The sequence below is a fragment of the Mus caroli genome, chromosome 10 (assembly GCF_900094665.2).
Source record: "Mus caroli chromosome 10, CAROLI_EIJ_v1.1, whole genome shotgun sequence".
Classification (NCBI taxonomy): domain Eukaryota; kingdom Metazoa; phylum Chordata; class Mammalia; order Rodentia; family Muridae; genus Mus; species Mus caroli.
In genome coordinates, this window is record NC_034579.1 from 78,749,965 (window position 1) to 78,772,941 (window position 22,977).

General features: G+C 43.0%; 1 protein-coding gene across 6 annotated transcripts in view; it reads left to right on the top strand.

Moving 5' to 3' along the window:
• Ric8b (RIC8 guanine nucleotide exchange factor B) overlaps nucleotides 1–22,977 on the top strand; it is a 100,608-nt gene that overhangs the window by 48,731 nt on the left and 28,900 nt on the right. For all 6 annotated transcript variants that reach the window (XR_003837770.1, XR_003837771.1, XR_003837772.1 and 3 more), the window contains exons 5-7: nucleotides 4,673–4,901; nucleotides 5,541–5,636; nucleotides 15,107–15,251. Coding sequence is in view for 3 of the 6 variants with exons in the window: in XM_021173650.1 (XP_021029309.1) it covers nucleotides 4,673–4,901; nucleotides 5,541–5,636; nucleotides 15,107–15,251 (470 nt within the window). In the remaining 3 variants the exon portion in view is untranslated. The remainder of the gene's footprint in view (nucleotides 1–4,672; nucleotides 4,902–5,540; nucleotides 5,637–15,106; nucleotides 15,252–22,977) is intronic.

Sequence of the window (22,977 nt, forward strand, 5' to 3'; positions counted from 1 at the left end):
ACAGCAAAGTGAGATTTCTCTTCATCTCTTCAAGCACAAATAGATAAAAATTGAATATTTTCTTTCTGTACCCCAGTGAGTCATTTTATGTAACTCTGTAATTGTATGTGCCCTATCCTACTTTACAGAATATTGCTTGGACTTAATGTCTCTGTGGGATTACCTGATTTATTTTTGATCACACCAATCAGTTAACATGCAGTAATCACAATTGTGCCTGTACAACCTTACCTAGAAAACTTGAGTTTAATGTCATCAGCAAACCATCTTACCCTAAAGAGAAGCAGGAAGCTTAGATAGACTAAGTGCTTTCATCTTCCTCTAACCTGCTTGCCTCCTCCTCCCTTCTCTGCCTGCCCTTCCCTCCCTCTCTGTACCACAGAAAGCTGAGGTACTGCTTAAGAACAAAGCTACAGGGCTATGACAATTCCTGGTTTTATAATGTAGCAAATTCCTGTAGTGTTTACATGAAAATGGACACATAAACCAATGAAACAGATTAGAGAGCTTGGGAGTAGACCTACATGCTATGAATGTGTAGTCAACTGTACTCACACAGTGATGCCAAGAATACATACACTTTCTTCAAGAAACAGTGGGTTGCCACATGTAAAATAATGAAGTTAAACTCTGACCTCTCATTATACACACATACTAAAAGAACTAAAAAAGTGTTAAAGCCATAAATGTAAAGTCTAAAACAATAAACTTAGAATACATAGGATAAATAAGCCCATAGACCTTGGTCTTAGCAATGATTTGTGGGTACAACACCAGAAGAACAGACAACAAAGGCAAGAATGGCTAGGTAGGAATTCATGAACCTGAAAACCTGTGAGTGCAGGAGACTGCCAGAGTGAAAGGACCCGTTGCCATAGGAACCTGTTTACAGAGCAGCATCTAAAGTGTATGTAGGTAGGGAACTTTCTGTTTGTTTTGCTTTGATGCAGAGTCTTGCTTTGTAGCTCAGGCTAGTCTTGAACTCACTATGTATCCTAAGCTAGTCTTCAGCTAATAACCCCTGCTTTAGCCTCCTGAGAGCTAGCATTACAGGCCTTGTTACTATAACCAGCATAGGACTGTTAACAGCCCCCCCCCAAACCAAAAAAAAAAAGAGAGAAAGAGAGGAGGAAAGAAGAGGAGAGAGAAGGCAAGAAGGAAGGATAAAGGATCTGAACAGACAGCTCTCCAAAGATGTGCATATGAAAGCATGGTTAGCATTACTAATCTGTAAAATGCAAATCAAAACCTTAAGATTCACCTCACATCTGTTATAGCGGCTGCTTAAAGAACAGCACAAAGCTAGGCTGTAGAGAAAGGAGAATCTGTGTATACTGGCAGCAAGGTAAGACAATATAGCCATTGTGCGAAACAGTATGGAAGTTCTTTTAAAAATTGAAACTAGACACGCCATTTGCTTCAGCAACCACACTGATGGTTGTACATTCCAAAGCAATAAAAATCAATGTCCCAAAGATATACCTGCATACTCATGGTCATCATATTACTATTCACAGTGTCAGAGACATGAAGTCCGCCTGACAACAGACAAATAGATAAGGGAAATATAGGGAGAGGAGAAAAGATAGAGACGGGGTAGGGAAGGGAGATGACTGAAATCTCTAACACTAGATAAGCAGAGAAAATGTGGGAAGTGTGTGCGTGTAACAGAACAGCATCCCACCTTTACAAAGAAGGAAATCCTAAAACTCTCAAGAACGTATGTAGATATAGAAGACGCTAACAAGTTAAATGGACCAGGCACATGCATGATCCTCTTTTAATAAGGAATCTAAACTAGAGACACTTAGAGGGTGAGGTCCTATGCTAGTGATGGCCTAGGAGGGAGGCGTGGGGGAGTGGTATCATCTATTGTTGCTGTACAGCAGAGTCTACCATTAGCAATACTGTAGCATATATTTAACACATTAGCAATACTGTAGCATATATTTAACACTTGGTAAAAAGGTTAGATCTTAGGTGCTCTTCCCACAAAGAAAAAAAATAATAAGCTTTTTTTTTTCTTTTAACTGAAAGAGATCAGGAGAATCTTTTGAAGATATCCAGATTTGGCTAGCTTTCTTTCCAGGCTTGATAATATACACATAAGCCTCATTAGGAAGAAAGTCTATGTGACTGTAAGGTTCATTGCTTGCCACGGATTGGTGTGGGCTGCTAGCATGCACCTCACTCTCAGTGTTTGTTGAGTTCAGCAGTTGATGGAAGGCCAGATCTAAGGTTGTCCTCCCCTCCCCACAGCTGGTAAGCCTTCTGTGTATCAGGAGGGGCTGGGAGGGGGGGTGTCACAGCACAGTGATTAATGGTCTCTGGGAACTGGAAAGGAGAGAATTATACACAGCATTTCTACCCCCTGGAGTAGGAATGCAAACACCATTGTGCAAACCTGTGCATTGGCACTGACTTCTGGAAGCTGGAGAATCTCATGTACTCTTCTACCACAAATAAAACTGTCAGAGAAATGACAGAGCTCAGAAGGCTGACCTTCCTGCTTAAAAAGAATAGCTCGAACACAGCGAGCCAGAAAATTAATTTTGTAGCTGTTTGAGAACTGAGTTCAATAGGTAATGAGAAGAAAAGCCTTAAACACCCAAATATTTGTTGATTCCAGCTCTACATTTGGCTTCTTAAATATGCTGAATTCCTAAACATTCCTCCTGGAAGTGAATGAAAAGGGGAACCATCCCTTTGTAATGGAGTGACTCTCAGTCTTCAGCCTGCTCTGGGGTAGATGCAGAGGAGCACACTGCTGATGCTTTCCAGAGATGGCAGTCTTGTGTTTAGGGGGAAATCATAGCATTTCGGAATGGCTTGTATCGGTGTAGAGAGTAATTCTTAGGTAAAGTTCTTCCTCTCTCTTCTCCCGAGTGACTCTGTGGTTCCTAATAATAATAGTTTCCAAATGCTTAAGTGAGAAGCAAGCCATTTTAAAGTAAAAATTAGGTACTCTGGAAGCTTGCTAGAAAAGAAATCTAAAGTTTGTGTGGAAAGTGTTGTACTTTAATTGCCTTTGAGAGTCATAAATGACAGGACAGAGAGTGTGTGGCACTGACAGCAGCTTCAGTGAGGACATCCGTAACTTAGGCTTTACCAGTGACCATGTGTTCATAACGACAGTTCACTTGTTTCCTGACCCGAAGTTCATACTGCTTTTTATTTTCACTCATTTTCTGCACTGTCTAATTTATAACGGATTTTCAGAAATGATTTTTTTTCCACCCCCAGCCTGTCACAACCATTGTTAAGTTTATAGTTCAGCAACAGTGTGTTTATCTTTTTTTTTAAAGATTTATTTATTTATTATATGTAAGTACACTGTAGCTGTCTTCAGACACTCCAGAAAAGGGAGTCAGATCTCGTTACCGATGGTTGTGAGCCACCATGTGGTTGCTGGGATTTGAACTCTGGACCTTCAGAAGAGCAGTCGGGTGCTCTTACCCACTGAGCCATCTCACCAGCCCCAGAAAAGATTTTTAAAATTTTTTCCATAATATAAAGAGAATAAAATACTGATTCATGGGAAATAAAACCATGCTTCAAGAGGAAGGAAAAGAAAGGAAAACCTCTGTATTGTTTTTCTTTTTGTTTTATTTTTTAGAATGTCACTATGAATTACGTTTAAATTGCTATGATCTGAATTAAGGCAGCATCAGATGGATTAAGCCCTAACTTTGGTTTCCAGGCGGTTATACTTTTAAACTACATTTGCAAGGGTTTGTTTTTAGTCAGGATGTGGTTATTTTTAGACGTGCTTCTGTGTCACTAGGAAATGTAATGCCTGTCTTTCCATTGTTGTTTACCAGGAAGTCCTGGGGTACAGGCTATTAAATCCAGCTCACATAGGAACACTGCCTCTCCTGGCAGATAAAACTGTGAAACAGTATGTGGAGAAAGAGATCTACTTTGCAAACATGCCTCAGTCTGAATCTCTACTACCATTTTATCCTCTTGAATACTGAGCGCTAGGACAAGGTTTTTAGGGAATGCCAAAAATACAAGGTTTGGGTTCCCCCTGCTGGTGTGCATCCCAGGCTCCTATACAATCCAGGGAAATCAAAAGGCCTGGGGCAGAGATGGAAGAGTAGTGTGAGACCCGACGGTGAGAGAGGAAAGGGGGCACTGTGCTTTTCCTTGAAATATAAAAAATTGGATGATTTAAAAATTGTATTTGTACATTAGAAAAAACCCAAGTCTTGATACTGTAGCATTTCTCTTTAATGCTGTTGCCTGTGATAAGCTGCTTATACACATTGCTTCTCAAGTGCTTGGTGCTGTAATCGAAGGGACAATAAACAGCACTGGACCCACAAAAGCAGCTCAGGCCCTGACGAGCATGCAGAGCCGGCATTGTCACAGTGAATTAAAGAGCTGGCATTACAGCTGGCTGATTCCTGTTTCAGTGTTTCAGAAGGTGACGTGGTGTCCTGTCATTGTGTCTGTCTGTTTACCATTGCTCCTTTTTAATTTGTCGTGTGTATGGTTAAGACAGGTCTTTCTTTTCTTTTAGTAAATGCCAAGTCATATTAATGGCTCACTTTGAAAAAGAAAAATTTTAATTGACTCCTAAAAGTCACCTCTGAACTTTGTATTATGTTTGCATTTTAAAAGCCTATTCAGTCAAATTAAAATATTGTATTTTCAAATTGCCTTTCAGTAATGCCGTCAACCTTTTAAGCAATGTTCCAGTCTCTTGTTTGGATGTTCTCATTTGTCCATTAACCCATGAAGAAACAGCCCAAGAGGCAGCAACTCTAGATGAACTGCCCAGTGATAAAACAACGGAGAAAGACACAGCTTTGAAAAACAGTACCATGGTATACAATGGCATGAATATGGAGGCCATTCACGTTTTACTCAATTTTATGGAGAAGAGAATTGATAAGGTAAGGCTGCTGGAGTGGGAAGGCGCACCTAAGCCCGATGTGCCCCGCATAGAGATGACACAGCATGAGCGCACAGCTTGTCCTTGGTGCTTGGCATGCTATATAGTTCTACTTCTCCAAGAACATTACCATGATAATGACACATTGGAAGAAACCAAGGAATTTATGTAATGATCAAATTGTATTTTACACCAAATTTATAACTAATGTCTGAAAGTAAAAGAAAAATTAGCTGCCCTGTAAATGTCAGAAGTAAAAACTAACCTCTCCAAAAGACATGTTCAAAGTATTTTGTCTTCAAATTTCTCTAGTCTGTCACTCAGTTTCTCCTGAAAGGCAGCAGTGTCACATAGATGGATCTCAAAATCCTGTGCTTCTTTGAAGCACATTGGCTGGGCTTATGTAAACCCTAGGAGAAAAATGTAGGAAAAAGAAGGAAAGATAGAACCACATAGTAAAATGAAGATAACTTATGGAAATGTTACATAAAGTAACTTTTAAAATCATTTATAAACGTTGGCATCCTCCCACCTTTCCCCCTCCCTCCCCTCAAGAAAGTCTTCCTATTCTCAGATGACATGGAGGAGAGCCCCAGCCTTAGGAACTGAACTAATATGGCATGCATGGTTTTCTTTATAGGGAAGCAGCTATAGAGAGGGTCTAACTCCAGTTCTCAGCTTATTAACAGAATGTTCCCGAGCCCATCGGAACATCCGAAAATTTCTCAAAGATCAGGTAATTGCTTACATCTTAAAGTTAAAACTTTGTATATATGTTGTTAACATAGAACTAATAAAGTCTTGTGATAGTTTTCTTTCAGAAGATCAGAAACCTTCCAGCCAGAAGTCAATGATTTTGTGCACATTGTTATTCATTCATTTAACCAGCAGATGTTTACTGAGGTCTCTGTGCTGTGTGCTGTGTGGGTCTGCGTGCTCCACACTGGGAGCTTGTTACTCTCATGGGCTTTGCCTTACAGGAGGTGATGAAAAGAGTAACTGTATAACTTAGCACATGAGAAGTGTCCTAAAGAGAACAGAGGAACAGAAAGGGGAGTTGTGACACAGGAGCACCTCCTTGTACAGGTGATAGTGAGCACAAAGTTGTGTAAACAGCAAGTGTCTCTGAGAATGTTGAAGAGGATCTATCAGAGAGAAAACATTTAGTGTTCTCAGACACAGGAAACAAGGCAGCTAATGTGACTAGACAAAAGACAGAAGGGAGAGGCTGTCAGTGCGGTGGTGAACAAGTAATCAGGGCCAATGGCAAGCGTGTTTAGCACTTTGGATTCTTTCAGAATAAGATGAGAAAGCACTGGAGTGTTTTCAGGGGGTTGATAGGAGGACCTCATGTGGGTTAAGAAGACTTGAGATGCTGTGTGTGGGAGGAGAGTGGAGGAGGAGGGGTGGCTGCCACACCACACAGTGAGAGCAGCCCTGGCAACTAAAGGCGTCGCAGGCATGGCAGTGGCCAGAGTTCATCCTTTGAGTATGTCTTGAAAGTGTGGCTCACATAGTGCACTGACAGATGGGGGCATTGGCTGAGAAGAAGCAGTGAGCTCTGAACTCACACTCCTCTGAAACTCAGTAACAGGCTCCTGACAGTTTCAGCCCCTCACCTTCTTCTCAGGCCCCTTGCTCAGTGCTTTCTGCTCCTCTGAAACTCAGTAACAGGCTCCTGACAGTTTCAGCCCCTCACCTTCTTCTCAGGCCCCTTGCTCAGTGCTTTCTGCTCCTCTGTGCCTTTCCTTCTCTCATGCCTAGACAAGCACACATGAAGTTCATGGCTGTAGTCACTCCTTTCTAGACAGCATTAACTCCACTCAATAATATGGTTGGATCAGCCTTCTACCTACCTTGGGCTGCTACTGAACACTTGAACTGACGAGACTCCCTTAACTTTACGACCACCCACACCAGGCAGCTTCCCAGAGTATTCCAATATATCTTACAACTCCCTTTCTGTTTGTTTTTTGTTTCAAAAGGAAACAGAGTCCCAGGTAGCCCACACTGTCCTCTAACTTACTATGTAGCTGAGGATGGCCTTCAACTCATGCCTGATCCTCATGCCACCATCTCCAGTGTGTGTGCCTCAGTGTGTGGTGCATGCTAGGCCAGCCCTCTGTGGACAGAGGTGCATTTAAGTGCCTGCCCTCTGTAGCATTGGGTGTAAGTTCGCACCTCCATGAAACTCTTACTTCATTTGACTCTTGGGACACAGTAGAGACCTTTACTAGTCATCATCCCAGTACAAAATGTTTGCATGCCTAAGACAATGCATCTTTTGTCTACCTCATTCCTCTCTTGTTGGTTTGTTGATCACATCCTGGTATAGTGATTTTGAACACATCTATATGCTGATGATTCCCAGATATGTATGCTAAAACACAAATCTGAGCCATCCTCAGATCCGTGGACATTTATAATGAACTGCTCATTTTGACTATTGGATGTGTAGTAGTTTTCCTTCAGTATAGCCAAAATTAATATCATACTTTTCCATCCTCCTTTCCCATTTCTTAGTTTTCCTGTGCCATTACTAACACAACCATTTATAAATTAATCATCGTCATTTTGATACATGGTGAAAATGAAGTGGACTCTTTACTGTGTATCAAGCACATGAATAGTGCTGATAAAAGACATCAGAAAGCAGGAACTCATTTTGTTTGTTGGTTGATTGATTTAATGTATGTGAGTACACTGTAGCTATCTTCAGACACACCAGAAGAGGGCATCGGATCGCATTACAGATGGTTGTGAGCCATGTGGTTGCTGGGAATTGAACTCGTGATCTCTGGAAGAGCAGTCAATGCTCTTAATTGTTGAGCCATCTCTCCAGCCCCAAACTCACTGCTTTTTGAATAGAGATACCTTAGAAGCATGATAGCTGTTTTAGCAAGCTAAACTAACCCACCAATTCAACCTACTTCTAAGTTTGATTCTTTAAGACATTCTACCTTGACTAGAAGAACTTGCTAAAGAATAATGAAAGGGTCCCCAATGAAGGAGCTAGAGAAAGGACCCAAGGAGCTGAAGGGGTTTGCAGCCCTATAGGAGGACCAACAATATGAACTAACCAGTACCCCCAGAGCTCCTTGGGACTAAACCACCAGTCAAAGAAAACACATGGTGGGACTCCTGTCTAGCTGGATATGTAGCAGAGGATGGCTCAGTCGGCCATCATTGAGAAGAGAGGCCCTTGGTCCTGTGACGGTTCTATGCCCCAGTATAGGGGAATGCCAGGGCCAGGAAGCTGGAGTGGGTGGGTTGGGGAGCAGGGAAAAGTGGGAAGGGAAGGGGATTTTCAGAGAGGAAACTAGGAAAGGGGATAACATTTGAAATGTAAATAAAGAAAATATCTAATTTAAAGGAGAGAAAAAAAAATAAAGTTAGATTAAAAAAAGAAAACATTTTTCTATTGAGTTGGCTATTATATTGAACAAGTTGCTATGTTAATTTTGCATATTCCTTAAATCCTGATAAGACAGCTGCTTTCGTTCCTCTGGATTTGATAATCAGAAATGTTTTCTCAGTAATATTACTGTTAAATCGAGAGTAAATTATGAATTTAAAAGTGGCCTCTTGAAGAAATGAAAGTTTTTCATGATGCAAACAAATTAGGAAATTGTCAATTTTATTGTACTAAAGTATATTATAGCTATTTGATAAACTGGTCTCAATAAAATACGAAGAGAGAGAGAAAGGAAAATATCTTATGGGGCTAGAAAGATGTATCAGGTTAGGAGCACTCGTTGCACCCATGTTACAGTTCCCATCTGTCTGTAACTCCAGTTCTAGGGGATCCAGTGCCCTCTTCTATCTCCACAGACACTGCCTGTACAAATGCACAGACACATACATGCAGGCAAAACACCCATACACATAAAATGAAAATGCTTTTTCTTAAATGAAAATACTTATTTTCTATGTTTTTTACTTGTTAATAAAAGCAAGATCAAGGTTCAAGTTAACTGTCTATGTTTGCACTTTCTAATGAGGACAGCTAAAGAAGCCTATCAGTCAATCACATACTGTGTTCATGCCCCAATATGTAAGACCCTATGTGTCCTCAGGAAAGACTGCAGTATAGGTGAGGGATGAGATAAGACAGGTGAAAGGATAACTAGAGCTAAGGTGTGTTAGCCTGGGTTCTTTAGTGTAGTGGTATCCCAGAGGCAGGACACTGAAGAATACTGCAGAGAAGGGGAGGCCTGAGCCTGTCACTCTGAAGGTCCAAGGATGAGGGATCCACCCGGTGATAACCATCTCACTGTCATCCCAGTGGGGCTGTAGGGCACCACAGGGCACATTAGTCACACTGCTTGTTGCTGGGACAGAATTCCTGACAGAAGCAATCTAGGGAGATAGGATTTATTCTGGTTCATAGTTGAAGAGTGTGGTCCTTCATGGTAGGGAAGGCACAGTAGCAACAGCAGCTTCAAGTTGTGACATAGCAATTTAAGTCATTTGTTCATTTCTCATCAGACCAGGAAGCAGAGAAAGGGAAAGCCAGGATTCAGCTAGCACGTTCATGATCTCACAGTGCAAAATATGGTCACTCCATTTCCCAGTAGTCTTAACTCACTCTAGCGCCCTTCAAAGGTACAAGGTTGTAGCAACCTAAGCTGCATAGTGAAAGCCTGTCTGAAATCACTAACCAGTGGCTGGGCCAATGGCCCCGAGGGTAAGAACACTTGCTGCTTAACCATGAGAACCTGCATTCAAGTCCTAGTTAGGTAAAAAGGTTGGGCATGGCTTTGTGCAATCTTAGGCACTGTTGGTGCTTGACACTGGAGGGATGATGAAGATGACTGGCCTAGCTCTAGGTGCACTAAGTCACCCTGTCTCAAAGGAATAAGGCACAGAGTAATAAACGGGACACACAGTACTGTCTGCCACCCACGTATATGCCTGCATGCATACACACACACACAATAACAACAAGAAGTGCAAAGTTCCTAGAGTCAAGACAAATTCCTTCTGTCTATAAAGTCAAGATGAGGGGTTGGGGATTTAGCTCAGTGGTAGAGCGCTTGCCTAGCAAGCGCAAGGCCCTGGGTTCGGTCCTCAGCTCTGGAAAAAAAAAAAAAGACAAAATAAAGTCAAGATGACTTTTCTATTTCCAGTATTCACTGATGGCACAGCCACTATGTATATAATTTTATTCCAAAAGAGAAACAAAAGTGGAGAATTGGGGTAAAGTCCCTCGGAGAGGGGCATTGAGTTTTGTTGGACATTGCCAGTTGACTGCTTGCTGATCATGCTGCTGATTGCCCTGTGTTTCTTGGGTCCCTATTATGGCTCCACTCCAGCATCTCCAATGTGTATCATCCTACTGGGCACTCATTGCAGGGGCTCTGAGCACGCAGCAAACTTCTGCTTGGCCGTCTTTGAAATCTTCATTGATGCTGTCATGATCTTATGAGTCTTGCATTTTGCATAACTGCAGAATCAGCACCATGTAGACGGCAGAAAAATCTGCCTCTGATATGAACTCTGATTCTGCTTGAGCCACTGCTGCAGCCACAGAACCTCATCAGATGGACGCAGGGAGACAAATCCTGGGCTGGTCTTGTATCGGAAGCCAGCAGAGAGCACCCTGGGCTCAGTCCTTGAGACAACACTATCCCGAAAGATCTCTTGGCCTATAATGGGGGGTGGGCGATTTGGGAGGTGGCCTCAAGGCTTTTACAGAAACCTCATAATTAGCATTCTTGCTGATATCTAACAGTCTGACTGTGTACTTCCCTAAACCATACCCTTAGTCACTTTTTCTGTTCATTCCTTAGGTAAGCTGCAAATTTTATTAATCCTCTATTTCCTTTTGCTCTCAACACTTACTATAAATCGAACAGTAGCCAGTAACACCATCATAGCCCAGTATTTTATTGTTTTGAAATTTCTCTGTTCAAATAAACTAGTCCAGCATTCCTAATTTCAGTCTTGTCTTAGTGCATGAATTAGTGTGGTCAGATTCTTTATAACAGTATAATAATGACAGTTTCTCCCTCCTCACAGCCCCCATTTTCCCATCAGATTCTACTTTCCTTCCAAAATTAGTTTCCTAGCTCCTTCCTCTTCTGAGCCCTTACCAGAACTTCCAATTAAACTCCATTTATAACACTTGAAATTTCCTAGCCTATTCCTCCAAATTCTTCTAACCTTTTCTAGTTAGTTACCCAATTCCAAAGCTGCCTACCCATTTTAAGGTATAATTATAGTAACAATAATTACATGTAGTTACAGTATACATACAATACTACAATAGAATACAGTATATGTACAAGGTTTACATATAGTTACAATTCTATAGTAGTTTCTGGTACCAGTTTTTCATGTTATAGTCTGCTCATAACTATTACAGTGAAACCCTGAGGCAGCCTAAGTTTACAGAGAAAACAGATTCTTTGGTCCCAGCGATTTAAGAGAAAGGCACTGGCATTGGCTTGGCTCAGGTGAGGCTTGCATGGCCCGTGGCAGAAGTGCACATTCAGGAGGAAGCATCTCAAAGCAGAAGCCAGAATGAGCTCACCCGTCTAACGCTTGCTCTCCTGCAAGGGTCCCAGAGTTACCTTAATCACCAGTGGGAACAGTTCCCCAGTGGCCTAAGAACAGCCCTGAAGTCTTTTTTAAATATTATTTGTTTTATGTATATGAATACACTGTCACTGTCTTCAGACACACCAGAAGAGGGCATCAGATCCCATTACAGATGGTTGTGAGCCTGTTACCTGAGCTCACAGTTAAGGTTAGCTCACACCTCTTGCCACCACCATAGTAGGGATCATGCTTTAGTGTATGGACCCTTAGAGAATGCAAGGAGAATACAGACAGCACAGTCTACACACAGGGAGATAATGAATGTACTTACCTCGTCCAGGAGCCTCCCTTGCCATAGTCACTTACAGATCTTCACTGCTAGTCCCGCCCACTTTCCTGAATGGTAACTGAAAAGCTTAACGTTGTCTCCTTTTCTGCTCTTTGGATGTTGGCCAAAATCCTAAGCATATTTGTCCTGACACTCCACTCCCCCAGTCCCTGTTCCACCACTGTTTACAGATGCCAGTGCTGATTATAACTCAAAGACCTGACTTCCTCTCTTCCTCTTCCCCATCTCCCTCCTAGCAGCTGCCAAAATGTACAGCCTGCCTGTCTGGTTGTTTTTCTTTCAGACTCGAATAAAATGGTCCTTGGATTTTAAAGAAAAGAAAGGGCAGAGGAAGGAGGAGGAAAGAGAAAAACAAACCTCTAAAGAAGATACAAGAAAGGCAGACCCTAATGGCGTGGCTCACTGGTGGGGCATGTGCTTGACAGTCACAGGGCCACAAACTCAAGCTCTAGCACCAAGGGGAAAATAACAGATAATTAACTATGATAATGCTGTAATTGAAGCTGTGTCTAATTACTTATTACATGGAGTAGCAACTACCTTATTAAATCTAGCTCAGTCGTACACAAAGGAAATTGGCCTTGAGTGCTCTGTGTTTGAGCAATTACAAGTGAAAACTGGAAATTACTGACCCAGGTTGTATTAGTCTAGAGAGTTAAAGAAGAAATGCTGTGTTTGAGAGAAAAACTGGATACAACTTATCAAACTGATTGGAAGAAAGTGTCAATGTGCCCTTTGAGAGTGACAGGAAACAGTAGGGCAGTAAGTCTTGAAGAAACCCCAGAAATTAACTAATAGATTGTGCATGCTAACTTTTGTCTGTAGTTGTCCACACTGCATATTAAGGCAGTCTGTAGAAATCAGCTATTGAGTGTCTCATTCTTCTAGAGATAAGGGTTACACTCAGTAGAATTGAATTGACTCAGTCAAATAGGGTGTGTTTCACGGTTCCCTTATGCCTTACGTTATGCTCCACCCTTCTAGAGGCATTTATATGTGGATCTTACAGACATTTGGATAAATTCCTTGTCTGACAGGTGGTCTCTGTTTTAATTTATAGCTTTATTTCAATTCCCTGTATTTCCTGGTGCACTCACTGTAAATAAAGAGAGATGGAAGGGGAAAATCAGTTAACTAGATTAAATAAATGCTATATGTATACAGCCTGCATAGGTATAGAGTAAAATGTTCTTTGACTTTGTAATGTGCCTCATTTCCTAACACAAGGACTGTTCATATAGAAGTCACTTTCTGTGACTTGGGTATAGTTTTTCCTCTAAGAACATGTCTTAGAGACTTGATGTCACCAGAATGGCAGTGGTGGGTGATGGTGTAGAACCTTTAAGAGGTATGGCCTTATGGAAACTCCACAGTGGGCACTGCCTCAGTGGGGTCAAGGTAGTTCCTACCGGACCCTTCAGCTCTTACAGAACAAACTGAGGAGCTGGCCTGACCCTTGAATGCTACCTGGCTTTTTATTTCTCCTACAAACACCCCTGCTTTTATGACATCCTCCTCCATTAGGCCCTCAGGAGCAGTAGAAGGAGTGGGTAGGACCACCTGATCTTGGGCTTTCACTCTCCAGAACTGTACACTAAACAAAACTCCTGTCTTCATTAAGTTAGCATGCCTTGAGTATTTTCTTATAGTAACATAAATGGGTCAATAGATCATTTAATTAAAATCACTTGGACTTATTCATTTCCCGTTTAAGTCAACAAATATTTGCTGGACACCTACAGTGTTCCAGGCACTTGGAAGAGACTAATAAAGAAAGGAGAAAACCATCCCTATGAAACTTACTTTTTAAAAAGATATTAGGGGAAAGAGAGAGATGCTCAGAAAGACACATCCCACAGCATGAGGTGTGCATCTTAAAGTGTGCTTTAGTGGGAAGAGGCACACAGTAAATATTTGCTATTCCAGGTGGTCAGAGCATGAGAAGGATTGTGGAAGACTGTTGGTGGGGGATGGGAAACAGTAAAGTCAGCGAGGGAGAGGTCAAGGAATGGTTTCCCTTCACTGAGAGGAAACCAGTGGGGAGGGAGGGGAAGGGGGAGAGGAAGGCAGGGAGAGAGAGAGACAGAGAGAGAAAGAGACAGACAGAGCCAGAGAGAGACAGAGCCAGAGAGCTGTTATTGTAGCTAGAATAGAGAAAAATCGTTGGTGAAAAAGGGTTATCTCTCCTCCAACTTTTTGGATTTAAGTGCTTCAGGTTTGTAATGTTTTTAGATTTAGGGATATCTGCATAGATAGCTGGCAGTGGAACCCAAGTGTAAATACGGAATTCTTTCATGTTGTGTATGCACCTGATCCCCAGAGCTTTAAAGTTGTTTACACATTTTAGCATCCCTTTACTTAGCCTATCACATGATGTTCATTTTCCCTGTCACATGCAGTTTCTATTTGTGACATCATGTCCACACTCAAAGGTTCCAGATTTTGGAGTTAGGAATATTCAATCTGAAATAGCCATTATACAATTAAACAACTAAAATGCATAAATTAAATATCTATTATGCTGTTAGAATTAAGAGTTGAGCAGTCAGTATGGCCTGGGCCACGGAGGAAGTATGTGAAAGAATGGGAAGCATGGGTGTTGCTGCAGGTGGGGGAGGTGCATGTGTAAACATACCCACATGTATGTACAGGGTAGAAGACATGACAACCTCAGGTGCTCCATCTTAGACACCATCTGCTCTCTCCCTCACTCTTCCCTCTCCCTCACTGTCCTGAAACTGGCCAACTAGATCCTCCTGTCTCCACTTCTGTCTGTGCTAGGATTGCAAACCCATGCCCTGGATGTTTTCCTGTGGTTTCTGAGTATTGAATCAGGTCACACAGAAAGCACTTAACTGGCTTTATAACCCCCCTTTTGTTTTGGACTCAGTGTCGCTCTGATGGGGCTAAAGCAGACTTTGAACTTTTATGTTCTCTCAGCCTTCCATGTACGTGGATCATAAGCCTCTGTGCTGTCATAGCCAGCAAGAAAGAAGAATGTGACACGGACTTCAAATTAATTTTTGCTAGGCACCAGAAACACTTCAGGTGCTGCAATAGCCAGGTAGCACAGGGAAGACATGTTTCTATCCACACAGAACCTTAGTACACACATGAGATTTTCTGAGGTCTGGATGTTGCTGGTTATGATGGTGGTTTATTTCATGTTATTTGGAAGCTCACAGTTATTTCTATTTGTTACTCATGCTAAAAACTTAGTTATAATTCCTTGTAAGATTGGCCATTGCCTCGTGCCACTCTCGCGTATCCCAGCACCCTCCATTGATGACGGCTTCTTTCACCTTTGCAATCAGGTTTTACCGCCTTTGAGGGATGTGACAAATCGACCAGAAGTCGGCTCAACCGTGAGAAATAAGCTGGTGCGTCTCATGACACATGTTGACCTCGGAGTCAAGCAGATTGCTGCTGAGTTCCTTTTTGTCCTTTGCAAAGAGAGAGGTAGGTTAAACTCTCTTTGCCTTATGTTTTTTATCTTTGGGAGGAAATTTAAGAAAATTTCCTGTTGGGTATAGCATTTTATTGCAGTCTTTGCAGGCCTGACTACTTACCTGCTGCTGTTAAGAGTGGCTACGCAGATGACCAGAAGTAGTAATCGTAATCATTGTTATGTGTTCCCCACCTCCCCAGGGCATGCAGACACATACTTTTCCAAACACACAAGCATCTAACCTTTGCCTGTGTGTGCTTACCCCAGACCTTGTAGTGTCTCCGGCTTGGGAGCCATTGTCAGACGCCTGTCTTAATCCAGGTGCTACTCTCAGTGACCAGTACGGTCCTGCTTCTGCTTCCTCTCAACACCCCAGGAAAAGTTCGGTTTCCTCACTGACTCTTCAGTCTGTGGTCACAGAATGTTTCTCATGGGATATACTTGATGGATGTCCACAAGTCTGTTAAGGTGTGGCCTTTGCCCTTGAGATAACAAGTAATATTTCTTCTTTGTATAGTATCTTTGTATAGAAATCACATCTAAGTTGATTGTTATTTCATTTTTTGATGAACCCCAGTTTTATGAGATAGTTAAGAGATGAAAAACACTCCTTTCAAAACCTCTCTCTCTTTCTCTTTCTCTCTCTCTCTCTCTCTCTCTCTCTCTCTCTCTCTCTCTCTCTCTCTCTCTCGTTGAACTTAGGGTCGCATCCATGCTAGCCAATTGCCCTACCACTGTGCTATATTCCTAGCCCTCAAAATCTTAAATCTTCTGTATCCTTAAACCTTGTTTCTGACTTTTTAGTTTAACCAGTTAAGTTCCTATAAAGATGGCACATTATTAGCAACATAATTTAAGTGTTATTATAATGTTGATAATGGTTGTTAGCAGTGACAGGTGTCAGGTGCTTGGCCCCCTTTCAAACCACTGCCTGACCCACTAAGGACACTCCACTGGTAACATGGCTTCACTTCAGCTTCTTCTTGAACATAACTCCTTCCATGATTTGAAAAAGATTGAGTTGGCCATCAGTGGGAAGAGAGGCCCATTGGTCTTGCAAACTTTATATGCAATGAGTATGTATCTAAGGACAGTGCCACCTTACTGGTGAGTCAGTGCTTAGCAAATGCAGCACATACTTTGCAAGTGAATTCTGTGGTTATTTTCATTTGAGGTAGTTGGCATTGTTCTTCCTAGAATATATAGTACTTGGGAAGTTTCCTAATACAACTGAACTCAGACCTAGCCTAGCTCAGCTCAGTAATGTTTGTGTTGCTTGGTTTTTGTTTTTGGATTTTGGATTTTTTTCAATTAAAATTTGAAATTTCTTAGTGTAATCACGTGATTTTCTTTCCAATCTTATTAGAATTGTATAAATGTATTCTTGGAATAAAACCCATTTATTCAAGGGTGGGTGAGATGGCGCAGTGGATACGGATGGGTTCCTGCTCTTGGGCTTCACCATCTGCATTTGACCCAGATCTAGGTTCCATACATAGAGAGCCAACTACTGCAGGTGACCTCTGACCTCCATATGTGTGCAAGCACATATGATAGTTAAAATAATAAGTGAATGAATGAATGAATGTGATGAGTATTTTTACACTACACACAGAAGTATACAAAACAGTCAGGATTTTCACCCTCATGTTATTTACTTATGCAAATACCTGCAGCAGCCAAGCCCTTAGTGATGAAAATACCTGCAGTGTCCATGTGAAGTGACAGGTGAAAATTATCCTTTGCAGTTTGTTGCTTGAGAACTGAGGGCTGCAGGGATTGGTGAGGAGGCACTGCTGTTCAGGTGCAACTCAGTGCTGCGACTAAGGAGCTGTTGACCAGCAAGTAACTTCCTACTTCTTATTAGAAATAGATTCTTCTCTCATATAGTACATCCCAACCACAGTCGCTCCTCCCTCCACCACTCCCTGCCCCTACCTCTTCCCCTCCCCCTCACATTCACTCCCCTTCCATCTCCCATTAGAAAAGAGCAGACCTCCAAGAGATGACAACCAGCCATGACAAAACAAACAGTAAGACAAGGCAGAAGCCTTCATGTCAAGTCTGGACCAGGCAGCCCAACTGGAGGAAAGAGTCTCAGGAGCAGGCAGGAGAGTCAGAGACACACCCGCTCCCACAGTGAGGAGTCCTACACAAACACCAAGCTCACAGCCACAGCACGTACACAGAGGACCTGGTGCAGACGCCTGTAGGCCCCGTGCTTGCCACCTAAGTCTCTCTGGACACCATGATCTCCTGGTGTCCTCCATCCCCTTTTCCTCTGGGACTCCCCAAATGGTGAGGGGAAACACCCAGTGAGGACCTCCCCATTTAGGCTCTCCCCATAATATCTGGCTGTGGGCCTCTACATCTGCTCCTGTTGTCTGCTAGAGGATGCCTCTGTGCTGACAACTAGACAAAGGCCTGATCTCTGAGTATAGCAGAATGCCATTAGGAATCATAGGATTGATGGATTGATTGATTTCTGCCAGTCATATCTGGTTCTACCGAGCTCTCTGGGCTAGCCAGGTTTTGGTTCCTGGCTCCAGGCAGTGTCGGGCATGAGCTCCCACTCAGGGAGTGGGCCTCAAATCAGAATTGGTCAGCTGCTCCTGAATGTTCTGTACCACCATTTCCCAGCACATCTTGTCGATCAAAGGCTGTGGCTGTGTGGTGTCCATATTTCTCTCCCCTAGCCTGCAAAGTACCTTCCTGCTCCAAAGAGACAAGAGTGTAGTGGGGAAGGCTCCATGCTGGCACCGGTTTGACCTCCCCATGGCAAAGCACATGCAGATGTTTATTTTTTCTTGCTTTCTTTGAAGGATTTATTCATTTCCTCCAATTGTTTGTCTTTTCCTGGATTTCTTTAATGGATTTATTCATTTACTCTTTAAGGACCTCTGTTATCTGAAGGTCTTTTTCCTGTGCTTCTCCTGTGTTGGAATATTCTGGTCCTGCTGTTGTAGCATTGCAGGGCCTTAGTAGAGATGGATTGCCCTGGTTGTTGTTGTGTTCTTACACAGGCATCTAGGTGTCTGGGTTTGGGGTGATTATAGGTCTAGGTGCTGATTTCTGGATTTGTCTTTGTTGGGTGGGTGTTTTGTTCTTCAGTTTCTGTTTCCTGTCTGCATTTTCAGAGTGTGTGATGGCCGTGTGCTAGTTCTTTTACTGGTCTGCTAGGCTGTGTGTTCATAGGGAATGCCTGCTGGTGATGGAGGCTGGGATGCAGTGATGAGTCAGAGGAGGGAGGTCAGGAGGGATAGTCTGAGGGGGTCCACAAGAGAAGTGGACAGGAGGGAGGCCACAGCTGGTGGAGTGTTGCTGTGCCAGAGAGGAGGTTGAGGGACTGAGTCTAGGGAAACAGAGAGTGGAGGTCTGCAGCAACCCAGCTGGTTTTCTGGCAGGTGTGACCTGCAGTTGAGGGATAAGGTGTTGAGTGGGGGGAGGGAGGTTAGGAGGTGATGGTCTGTGGGATCCATAGATCCATCGATGTGGACAAGCGGGGAGGGGAGGCTGCAGCTGGTGTTCTGGTGCAGCAGTGCTAGGACTGCGCCTAAGGGGTTGGCTCTGGGGGAGCAGGGAGAGCAGCAAGGTCTATGTGCAGGTCAAGTCATGCCAGTCACAGTAGCTGAAGTTTCTCTTAAAGATACACAAAACTATGTGCAGTGTGAAGGTGCTGTAGTCTGTGCTCAAACCACAGAGTAGCGCAGTAAGCAGCAGTCAGAAGCAAGAAGGGCCAAGTGTTAACAGACTAGGCATGACAGGAACACCTAGGTGTCTGAAATCCCCATCTGTGCCAGGGCAGCCTACTTCTCTAGCCAGCAGGAACCAAAATGCTAACGTGTACTCATGTTACCAACTTGTGTTGAGCTGTGACATAACTATATTTTATTACTTTCACAAAGTCAGCTTCCTGGAAATTATGCTAAGCAAAAACAAAAACTGAATTCAGAAAAACAAATACTACCCATATTTTCTTTTATATGTGAGGTCTAAATGAGAGAAAATGTGAATCCTAAATGTGTAAAGGGAGCTATTAGAAGGGGCCCAAGAGCTTAGGGTGCCTGTAATGGAATGTGTGCAGTGTGAAAGCAGGGGAAGGCTGGTCTCATGGAGAGGGAACCCAACTGGAAGGGGGTAAGGGGGAGGAAGTGAATGGATAAGAAGCAGCCATAGGGCTGGAGAGATGGCTCAGCGGGTAACATCACTGATTGCTCTTCCAAAGGTCCTGAGTTCAATTCCCAGCAACCACATGGTGGCTCACAACCATCTGTAATGGGATCTGACACCCTCTTCTGGTATGTCTGAAGTCAGCTACAGTGTATTTATGTATAATAAATAATAAATAAATCTTAGGGCCAGAGGCGAACAGGGATTGAGCAGAGGTCCTAAAAATTCAATTCCCTACAACCACATGAAGGTTCACAACCTTATCTGTACAGCTCCAGTGTACTCACGCAGCAGCCATAATGCGGTGAGTAGGGAAACAGACAAGGAAGCTCATCGTGTTGCCTGCTAACATTTCAGTACAGTTCTTCTTACAGTAATATACTCTCTTCCAGCTCCTTCAAAACAGTCTACATAGTTTAACCAAAAGAAAGGGATTTGTGAAACATTTCACGTCTTCCGTATGTGGCAGCGCATACGGAAGTGGTAGGGTGAGTTACAATCAGTTCAGCTTGAGCTGCCTTGTCCGGCAGTGCCCCCTGCAGCTCTGTGCCCCGTGTGCCTCCCTCCAGCTCAGGGTGCCGGCCTTTGGCCTCTCTAGCTTGCTGCTAAGCTGCTTCTTTGCCGTTCATATTTTTCTTCCTGTCTTCCTAGAAGCCTTCCTCTGTGAGTTGTTCCTCTCTGTGCTTGGGTTTAATTTTTTTTTTAAAGCTTTTGCATCTTGGAATCTTGAAATACTGATAATATTGCATGCACTTCTCAATATGTCTGTGCTAGGGCAGTCCTGGATGACCTTTGACAGCCGTTCTTTTCAGTCTCCTTTGCTGATACTCATTCCGGCCCCACATTGAATTCCATAGTCATCCTCTGCACACCACTGTCTCCACTCCTGGCTTCTGCCTCAGGATGAACCCGTCATGCTTCGCCTGTGGACCGCACATCTGCACCTGAGTTTCTCAGGGCTGCCTCCCTCTTCTGTCTGAAGTGGAATGCATTTTCTCCAGGGCCCATGCTCCTCAGCCTCTCTGTGTCCTTTGCTCACACCCTGTGTGAAGGGACGTCATCTACAGTTACCCTGCCTACCTCCTGTACATGTAAAACCAATCACACCTTACAGGTTTTACTTCCTAGATACCATTTTTAATTTTTTCTTCCATTTTTTTCCCCACACCACTTCATGTTATATGCCTTTAAAATCATTTTCTTAAAATACTAATATAGTCAGACCTCCTGTTTCTAATCAGATTATTTTGGTCTGTCTGCCAGGTGGCTACTAGGGTTTGTTATAAAATGTGGACAGAATGTTGCCATTGCCTCTGTGTGAGCTCGCAGGGCTTCCTCATGCTTGCCTGGGGAAGCCCAAGTTCTACTCCCGTCCCTTGCCTCGGTAGAGTTGTACTGTGTCAGTGTACTCCGTCCCTTCCTGCTTCTAACTTGATGCTTTAGCGCTGTCTGGGCTGCCCTTCCCCATGGCCTCAGAACACTTAAGTTTTGTCTTCGAAGAGCACCGTGGACTCATCTCTGAAGAACTCTCTTGCTGTTACAGCAAAGTTGATTTTCTTCATCCTGTCATTTTGACTCATCTGAGTAGTTTCAAGCTTCCCCATTGGCTGTGCTGTCACGATGTAGAGCTTGCATCCCCAACATCCAGCTTCTTCACACTGGAGATCGTGTGTCTTACAGGCAGTTATTCTCCCACAAATGTTACATAAAAGAGCAAACGTGCTCCCTGGGAGTTCAGTCACTGGACAGTTAGCATGTGTCTCCCCACAGTGGGAATAAGTTCTTAAAGCAGGATTGTGCTTGCTACAGTGGCAACCGGGAGGGACACTTTATGTGGAAGTAGTTACAGAAACAATTCAGGATCTGAGAAGTGGATACAATAGAACATAACTTTAGAAAGAATGGGCTGCAAGACAGGAGCCGTTCAACCTACTGGTGTCCAGCCTTTAGGGGGAGCAGGAGAGGCTCCCTCCAGGAAGGTGACATAGTTAGGTTCATATTGAACAAAAGATGTCTTGTGTGCCTGGATAGAAGCAGAAATGGGAAGATACAGGTCTAAAAAACAGTACTAGTTAGAGGAGCTGCTGGATCTAGAAGGCGTAGAGTTTAACTGGATGGAAAGGTTCCTACTGAGAAGGGAGAATGGTCTCTGGGTGTGCCTTCCTCTCAGTAAAGGGATGGAAGCCCTGCTTTGTGGTAAAACAATAGAACTAATGTCTGTGTAGGCTTTCAACCCTGCCTGCCAGGGTGTGTCTCGCCAGCACCCACTGTGTGGCTACGTTCTCTCTCTGTATCCTTATAATGTCAGCCTTGGGGAATCATCTGATTTCAGCAGCATCTTCAGGTAATAACTGACAGTTACCATGACAGAGAACAGGCATCCTGTGTGAGCCCATGAGTGCACATATGTAGCACCACCAGAAAATCTTTCCGTTTTTAGTTAGCCAGGTTCGGTCAGTTTTCCTTTCTTCCCTACACAGTGTCCAGCAGGGTGTCAGTGGGATATTTAGCAGCACACTGGAAGGGTAGCAAAGGCTTCTCCCGCACGCCTCGCTGCTAGGAGTTTATATTCCATTTAACTCCCTTCTCTGCTTCCCAGTATCTTGTTGTTTAAAATTTTAACAACATTTTATTTGACTTTATTTTTGGAGCATTAATATGTCTTAAATCATCTCTGTAACCCATTTATCTCAGAATTGACATATGTTCCAGTAAAAGAGTAGTAAATATTCTTTCATTAAAATCTCAGGGGTCATTATTAACTAGGCATTAGTGTTCTGAGGGCTTAGATTTGTGTTCCTTGATCATGAGTGGATTTGTATCTGACCATTACAATCATGTCTGGCCTCTGCGTATTAAGGATACATATATACTCTAGACATTTGTTCCCTTCATTATGCATTTCCTAACTTACTTGAATCTCTGCATCTTAAGGCACTGGCAACAAGAGACAGCGTATCAGATTTATTAAGGGTTCAGATTACTATCCCTCACTAAATACTTGCATAGTGTTTGCTGGTAGCACTGAGGAGTACAGTTACTGATAGGTTTTAAGGTTAGAATGACGAGTGTACGCTGAGTGTGGAGGACCTGCCTGTGATCTCAGCATTCTGGAGACCTAGGAAGGAGGAAGTGGGGCCCAGGCCAGCGTGGGATCTGAGTATGACTCTCGTTTAATCTCTTGGTCTTACCAGCCCATGTTTCATTTTACACAACTGGAGCCAGTTTTTATAGTCCTTGAGCGAGGGGTAGCTTCATGTGTCCCTGGAGTGGCTATTTTCTCTATCAAAGGGGTGCTCTCAGTTAAACACTTCAAAACACTTCAAAAGCTTTATTCATGTTTCCCAGGCTCTTTATATTTACATACTCTGACTAGACTTATCTCCTTATCTCTTTCTCTATTTTAGCCCTTTATAATAAAAGGCTAATTTTAGGTTTTTTTAAATTTATACATGAATATTATTTCCAACGAGCACCATGCCAACTTCTCCATGCCCTCTTTTCTCAAATTCCTGCCTTCTTCTAATATAATTATGTAGACACACACACCCTGCTGAATTGATTTAG